Raw genomic sequence first — 8,547 nt, 5'->3', positions numbered from 1 at the left:
GCAGGAGGGCCCACACCCTAAAGTTGATTCCATCAAGCCTGGGGGCCACTGATTGGTGGAGCTCGTGGCTCCTCCCAGCACGCTCTGGGCCTATAAAAGGGCGGGTGGGGCGGCCAGGGCCTTCATTCTCAGACCTCCTCTGCCCCGGACGCTTCGTTCTCCAAGGGAGCTTTCAGGGGAGAGATCTCGCGAAGGCCCTGTCCGCGGACATGGAGGCCGCTTCTGCGCACCGGGAAGAGGAGCTTCAGCTCAGGCACCCCCCGAAGGTCGAATCCGCTGGATTCGGTGATGGGGCCGCGGAAGTCCACTGTGGCCCCCGCGGGCCTCAGGAACCACCACTGCCCCGGGAGAGCGGGTGCGCCCCGCGGGGCCCACTGGCTCCCGCCGACACCCCTCCTCCGAGTGGGAGCTGGAGCCCGGGGAGACCCCACGCGGTGGGGGCCGGGCTTCAGAACCTGGGCAACACCTGCTATGCGAACGCGGCCCTGCAGTGCCTCAGCTACACCCCGCCCCTGGCCCGCTACCTGCTGTCCGGGCGGCACTCGGGGGCCTGCGGGCGGCGGGCGTCCTGCGCCCTGTGCGCCCTGCAGGCTCACGTGACCCGGGCCCTCCTGCGCCCCGGGGACGTCATCGTGCCCGAGGGGGAGCTGCTCGCGGGCTTCCACGCGTACCGGCAGGAGGACGCCCACGAGTTCCTCCTGTTCACGCTGGACGCCCTGCAGCGGGCCTGTGTGCCTGAGGAGCGGCCACCGTCGCCGCCGGGCCGGCCCTCCCAGGAGGACGCCACCCTGATCCGTCGGGTCTTTGGAGGCCACTGGAGATCTCGGATCCAGTGCCTCCGCTGCCAGGGCGTGTCCGACACCCTGGACCCTTACCTGGACATCGGCCTGGACATCCAGGCGGCGCAGAGCGTGACCCAGGCCCTGGAGCTGCTGGTGAGGCCCGAGCGGCTGGGCGGGGCCGACGGCTACCAGTGCGGCAAGTGCCGCCGGAAGGTGCCGGCCACCAAGACGCTGCGCCTGCACGCGGCCTCCAGGGTGCTCACGCTCGTGCTGAAGCGGTTCTCGGCGCTCGCGGACAGCAAGGTGGAGCGGGACGTGCGCTACCCGGAGCACCTGGACCTGCGGCCCTACCTGTCCCAGGGGCGCCACGCGGGCCCGCTGCTGTACCGGCTCTACGCCGTGCTGGTCCACTCGGGCCGCACCTGCCACAGCGGCCACTACTTCTGCTACGTCCGAACCGCGGGCGGCCGGTGGTTTAAGATGGACGACGCCCAGGTGACCGCCTGCGACGCTTCTGAGGCCCTGAGCCAACGCGCCTATGTGCTCTTTTACGTCCAGACCAGTGAACTGGAAGGAGACAGTGGGAAACCCACATGCCCCGGGACCGAGCACAAGGTCGCGGCGTCGACCCAACGGGGTCCCGAGAGTGCCCCCAACTTCACGGGTCCCGGGTCCGAGGAGCCCGTGCGAGAGCAGCGGCGACGGCCCCAGGAGCCATCCCGGCCCAAGCCTCAGTCCAACCTCAGGGAGGTCGCGTGTGCGGTGCCCGCCGAAGCCGTCCTCATTCACCAGTCCCGGGACCGAGGGGGCACGGCGGACCGCCTGCTCAACCATCCAGCCGGGGACGTCCTCCCCGGGGGGGCCAAGGGCACTGGCCAAGGCCCTGGTCCCAGAGGGGGAGCCAAGGCGAACAGGAAGAAGAAGAAGAAGCAGGGGCACAGGTCCGTGCCCGCGTGCCAGTGATGCCAGCAGCAGGAGTGGCCCAGGAGCCTGCAGGAGAGCCTTGGGCTGAGCGCTGAAGGGTGGGGGGGGGGGGAGAGGGCGGGCGTGGTGGGCGTGGTGCAGGGGCGATTGGGAGGGTGTGTGGAAGTGGGGGGCGGGTACACTTTTCAAGGGGCCAGATCAAGGGTGTTGAGCAGCATCTGTGTCCTGTATACAACATGTGTGGGGAGCAACACAGCTGCAGAGGCTGCCACACACTCCCGGGGCCCAACCCACCCCAGGACCTGGTGCTGCCTTTTTTTTTTTGGTTAATCCCCACCACGTATAGGGATATAGGGGATATAACGGATATAAGGGATATTGGAAATGGGGATATGGGGATATAATCGACATAGGGATATAGGGATAAAGTGATATAGAGATATAAGGGATATAGCGATATAAGGGATATAGGGATATAAGGGATCAAGGCATATAAGGGATAAAGGGATATAGCGATATAAGGGATAAAGGGATATAAGGGATAATGGGATATAGAGATATAAGGGATATAGGAATATAGGTATATAAGGGTAAATGTATAAAGGGATATAAGGGATATAGGGATATAGGGGATATAAAAGATATAGGGATATGGGGCTATAAGGGACTAGGGATATAATCCAGTCTTGTATCAGGGACCCAGACCTCCCTCCCTGGTCTGAACTGCTGTCCTAGGACCCAGACCTCCATCCGGGTCCCAGACCATCATGGCGGGTCCGAGAAGATTATCCCGGGGCCCAGGTTTCTAACACATAATCCAGTTGGGAACTGGGGCCTCTGTGTGCCTTGCAGGGTGTTGAGCAGCATCTGTGGCCTCTATACAACACGTGCGGGGAGCAACACAACTGCAGAGGCTGTCACACACCCCTGGGGGCCAACCCACCCCAGGTGCTAGTGCTGCCATTTTATAATTTTTTGGTTAATCCTCACTGGGGATAGGGATATAGGGGATATAGAGATATAGGGGATATAAGGGATATAGGGGATATAAGGGATATAGGGATTTAAGGGATTAGGGATATAATACAGTCTTGTATCAGGGATGTAGTTCTCTATCTGTAACCCAGACCACCATTCCATAACCCAGATGTCCAGGTGAGGTACCAGACCGCCCCCTGGGACCCAGACCTCCCTCCCTTGTCTGAACTACCATCCTAGGACCAAGACCTCCATCCGAGTCCCAGACCATCATGGCGGGGCCGAGAAGATTATCACAGGGCCCAGGTCTCTAACACAGAATCCAGTAGAGAACTACACCCCCAATACAAGACTAGATTCATGATGGGGCCGAGAAGATTATCCTGGGGCAAGGTCTCAAACACAGAATCCAGTCTTGTATCAGGGGTGTAGTTCTCTATCTGTTACCCAGACCACCATTCCAAAACCCAGATGTCCAGGTGAGGTACCAGACCTCTCTCCCTGGCCCGAACTGCCCTCCTAGGACCCAGACCTCCATCTGGGTCCCAGACCATCATGGCTGGGCCAAGAAGATTATCCTGGGGTAAGGCCTCAAACACAGAATCTTGTATCAGGGGTGTAGTTCTCCATCTGTAACCCAGACCATCATAACATAACCCAGATGTCCATGTGCGGTACCAGACCTCCCCCTGGGGCCTAGACTTCGCTCCCTGGCCCGAAGTATCCTCTCAGAACACATTCCTCTATCTGGGGCTCAGAACTACATCCGGGTCCCAGACCATCAGGGCAGGTCCGAGAAGATTATCCCGGGGCCCAGGTCTCTAACACAAAATCCAGTCTTGTATCAGGGGTGTACTTCTCTATCTGTAACCCAGACCACCATTCCATAACCCAGATGTCCAGGTGAGGTAAAAAACCACGCCCTGGGGCCCAGACCTCCCTCCCTGGCCCGAACTGCCCTCCTGGGACCCATTCCTCTATCCGGGGCTCAGACCTACATCCTGGTCCCAGACCATCAGAAGATTACCCAGGGGCCCTGGTTTCTAACACATAATCCGGTTGGGAACTGGGGCCTCTGTGTGCCTTGCAGGGTGTTGAGCAGCATCTGTGGCCTGTATACAACATGTGTGGGGAGAAACACAGCTGCAGAGGCTGCCACACACTCCCGGGGCCCAACACACCCCATGTTCGAGTGCTGCCATTTTTTTCTTTTTTGGTTAATCCTCACCAGAGATAGGGATATAGGGATATAGGGGATATAGGGATATAAGGTATATAAGGGATATAAGGAATATAGGGATATAGAAATATAGGGATATAGGTATATACGGATAAAGGGATATAAGGGATATAAGGGATACAAGGGTAAAGGGATAAAGAGATATAGAGGACATAGGGATATAAGGGATTAGGGATATAATCCAGTCTATAAGGGATTAGGGATATAATCCAGGGGTGTAGTTCTCTATCTGTAACCCAGACCACCATTCCATAACCCAGATGTCCAGGTGAGGTACCAGACCGCCCCAGGGGCCCAGACCTCCCTCCCTGTCCCGAATTGCCCTCCTAGGACCTATTCCTCTATCCGGGGCTCAGAACTACATCTGGGTCCCAGACCATCAGGGCAGGTCCGAGAAGATTATCTCGGGGCCCAGGTCTCTAACACAAAATCCAGTCTTGTATCAGGGGTGTAGTTCTCTATCTGTAACCCAGACCACCATTCCATAACCCAGATGTCCAGGTGAGGTACCAGACCGCCCCAGGGGCCCAGACCTCCCTCCCTGTCCCGAATTGCCCTCCTGGGACCCATTCCTCTATCTGGGGCTCAGACCTACATCCTGGTCTCAGACCATCAGAAGATTACCCAGGGGCCCTGGTTTCTAACACATAATCCGGTTGGGAACTGGGGCCTCTGTGTGCCTTGCAGGGTGTTGAGCAGCATCTGTGGCCTGTATACAACATGTGTGGGGAGAAACACAGCTGCAGAGGCTGCCACACACTCCCGGGGCCAAACCCACCCCATGTTCGAGTGCTGCCATTTTTTTCTTTTTTGGTTAATCCTCACCAGAGATAGGGATATAGGGGATATAGGGATATAAGGTATATAAGGGATATAAGGAATATAGGGATATAGAAATATAGGTATATAGGTATATACGGATAAAGGGATATAACGGATACAAGGGTAAAGGGATAAAGAGGTATAGAGGAAATAGGGATATAAGAAATTAGGGATATAATCCAGTCTTGTATCAGGGGTGTAGTTCTCTAACCCAGACCACCATTCCATAACCCAGATGTCCAGGTGAGGTACCAGACCGCCCCAGGGGCCCAGACCTCCCTCCCTGTCCCGAATTGCCCTCCTAGGACCTATTCCTCTATCCGGGACTCAGAACTACATCCGGGTCCCAGACCATCAGGGCAGGTCCGAGAAGATTATCCCGGGGCCCAGGTCTCTAACACAAAATCCAGTCTTGTATCAGGGGTGTAGTTCTCTATCTGTAACCCAGACCATCATTCCATAACCCAGTTGTCCAGGTGAGGTACCAAAACTCCCCCCGGGGCCAGACTTTGCTCCCTGGCCCAAACTATCCTCTCAGAACCCATTCCTCTATCCGGGGCTCAGACCTACATCCATGTCCCAGTCCATCATGGCGGGTCCAAGAAGATTATCCCGGGGCCCAGGTTTCTAACACATAATCCGGTTGGGAACTGGGGCCTCTGTGTGCCTTGCAGGGTGTTGAGCAGCATCTGTGGCCTGTATACAACAAGTGTGGGGAGCAACACAACTGCAGAGGCTGCACGATACCCACTGTCGAAAAAAGAGCGGAATACGTATAACTGCCTGCCTCGAGGACTGCAGCCTCCAACCTCCTGGCTGTCTCAGTAGAGGCGGCCGGCACCTGCCTGCCTGCCAGGGTAAAGGCCCCGTGCCCAGTACTGGCTGCCTTGTTAGCAGGGGCCTCTGCTGTACGGAATGTCCCAGTAATGTCGGCCTGCCCGCTATGGCCTGCCTCAATAATGGCAGCCTCTCGTGGTACTCAGCACCTCGCTGTAAGGATTGACTGCCTCAATAATGACGGCCTGCACCGTACCCACTGCTGCAATGCTATCGGGCTCCGTGTAATTGCATTCCTCGAGGACAGTGACCTCACCGGTTCTGGGTGCTTCAAAAATGGCTGCCTTTAGGGTATGGAGTGACATACTGAACGCACAGGTTCACCATGTCAGTGCAGCAGCCCTTTGCAGGGCTGGGCTGTGAACGGGTGCAAAATCCAGGCTAGTAACTTTAGTCCATCCAGGGAAGGAATGACTCCCGCCCTGGACAGACTTGATGATTTTGAGGGATTTTCTTTTTTCCTGGGTGTTTGTTTGTTTTGGGGTAGAATTATTTGTTGCGTTCACGGGGCATTAGCTGGAATTTCAGCACCATGGACAGGAGCGCACAGTGTTATTTCTTGAATGGCCACAACAGTAACTTGGTAACTAGGAACCAGTAACCTGGTAACCAGTAACCAGTCACCTGGTAAGCAGTCAACTGGTAAGTAGTAAACCAATAACTAGTGACCCGGTAAAAGGTTAGCAGGGGCGGTGGCGGGGCCTCCGCCTTACAGAAGGTCTCAGTAATGACGGCATGCTGAGTATGGCGTGCCTCAATTACAGCGGCATCTCGGGAGGGCGCTGCATCTTGCAGTACTCAGTACCTAGCTGTACGGACTGGCTGCCTCAATAATGGCGGCCTGCACAGTACCCATTACCGCAACCTGAGCGGCCTCCGTTTTTCTGCCTTCCTCCAGGAAAGCTGCCTCCAACCTCCTAGCTGCCTCAGTCAGAGGCGGCCTACACCTGCCTGCCTGCCAGGTTAAAGGCCCCGTGCCCTCTGCTAGCTGGGTCGTTAGCGGGAGCCTCTGCCGCATGAAAGGTCTCAGGAATGTCGGCCTGCAGCATTCGGCCTGCCTCAATAATGGCAACCTCTCGTGAGGACGCTGTATCTCGCAGTACTCAGCAACCTCGCTGTACAGACTGGCTGCCTGAATAATGGCGGCCTGCACCGTACCCATTGCTACAACCTGAGCGGGCTCCGTTTTTCAGCCTGCCTCCAGGAAAGCGGCCTCCAACCTCTTGGATGCCTGAGAAGAGGAGGCCTGCACCTGCCTGCCTGCCAGGGTAAAGGCCCCGTGCCCCGTACTGGCTGTCTCGTTAGCGGGGGCCTCTGTGTTGCGGCAGGTCTCGGTAATGTCGGCCTTCAGCATTCGGCCTGCCTCAATAATGGCGGCCTCTCACGAGGACGCTGTGTCTGGCGTTATTTAGCACCTCGCTATAGGGACGGGCTGTCTCAATAATGGTGGCCTTCTGGGTACCACAGCAGCAACCCGATAAAACTCCGAATAACTGGCTTCCTCGAGTCCTGTGGCCTCCAACCTGCTGGCAGCCTCAGTAGAGGCCGCTTGCACCTGCCTGCCTGCCAGGGTAAAGGCCCCAGGCATGCGTCTATTAAGGCGGCAAATGGCGAGCACGCTGCGTCTCGCAGGACCTGCACCTCGCTGCACGGACTAGCTTCCTCAAAAATGGCGGCCTGTACCGTACACAATGCCGCAGCCCAAGCGGGCTCCGTAAAACTGCCTGCCACAAGTACGGCCGCCTCCAACCCCCTGGCTGCATGAGTAGAGGAGGCCTGCACCTGCCGGCCTGCCAGGGCAAAGGCTCTGTGCCCAGTACTGGCTGCCTGGATGGCGGGGGCCTGCGCCGTAAGGAAGGTCTCAGTCATGGCGGCCTGCAGCGAATAGCTTGAGTCCATTAAGGCGGCCTCTCGCATCCACGCTGCATTTCGCGGGTCTCACCACCTCTCTGTTTGGACTGGCTGCCTCAATATTGGTGGCTTCTAGGTTTCCAAAGGGTTCATGATGTCAGCGCAGCAGCCGAGGCCTCCCTTTGCAAAGAGGGAGCAGGAAGCGGTGAAGTACCCACAACTGTGACTTTGCTCCATCCAGGGACGGAATGCATGCCGCCCTGCCCAGCCTCTCTGATCTTGTCACCCTTTTTTCCTGGGTAGAATTTTCGGTGGAGTTCACAGGGCTTTAGCGGGAATGTCAGCACCAGGGACAGAGGCACAGCGTGTTATTCCTGAAATGGCCACAGGAGGGCAGCAAAGGATAGTTTTTGCCTGACAGCTTCCTTTTGAGGTCCAGTGGAATAAGTATATGGTTCCATAGACAGACGTGTACAGTATAATCAGTAACTTACTTGAAAGAAAATGAAAACATTTATCTGATAAAAGTCGTGCTTAACCCTGGTCTATAATCATAAACATTATGATAAATCACAAAATAGGGTGTACTTACTATTAGCACATTTCTATAACTCCCTGCCAAGGGGACAGCAGCCTCCACACCCCTGGTTGCCTCAGTAGAGGCGGCCTGCACCTGCCGGCCCGCCAGTGTAAAGACCTTGTGCCCACAACAGGGGGGTGGGGACATTTGTGGGGAGGGGTGTGGGCTGGGAATGGGGGGATGAGGAGAAATATGTGATACCTCAATCAATAAAGAAATTAAAATAAATACATAAATAAAATTTAGTTTAGGTCTAGGGTTATGGCTAGTTTTAGGGTTAAGGTTAGGCCTAGGGTAAGGGTTGGGTTTAGGGTTAGGTTTAGGGCTTGGGATAGGGGTAGGTTTAGGGTTAGGGTTAGGGTTAAGGCTATTGTTGGGGCTGGGTTAGGCCTAAGTTTAGATTAGGGTTAGGGTTAGGGCTAGGGTCAGGACTAAGGCTAGTGCTAGGGTTAGGGTTAGGGTTGGGGTTATTTTTAGGGTTAGGGCTAGGGTTATGGTTGGGGTTATGTATAGTGCTAGGGTTAGGGTTAGGT

At 56.2% G+C, this 8,547-nt stretch overlaps 1 protein-coding gene across 1 annotated transcript; it reads left to right on the top strand.

The window, feature by feature from the left end:
* Positions 1-209: 209 nt before the first annotated feature.
* On the top strand, positions 210-1,745 carry LOC307094690 (ubiquitin carboxyl-terminal hydrolase 17-like protein 6; the record flags this gene model as incomplete). Its single annotated transcript, XM_079763749.1, has 1 exon — positions 210-1,745. One exon carries the CDS (start codon positions 210-212, stop codon positions 1,743-1,745), a length of 1,536 nt encoding a protein of 511 aa, XP_079619875.1.
* Between the last annotated feature and the right edge of the window lie 6,802 nt (positions 1,746-8,547).

The sequence above is a fragment of the Cnephaeus nilssonii genome, assembly GCF_951640355.1.
Source record: "Cnephaeus nilssonii genome assembly, chromosome: 23".
Classification (NCBI taxonomy): domain Eukaryota; kingdom Metazoa; phylum Chordata; class Mammalia; order Chiroptera; family Vespertilionidae; genus Cnephaeus; species Cnephaeus nilssonii.
Note: the sequence above shows the minus strand (reverse complement) of the source record. Positions and strands in the feature narration are given on the sequence as shown.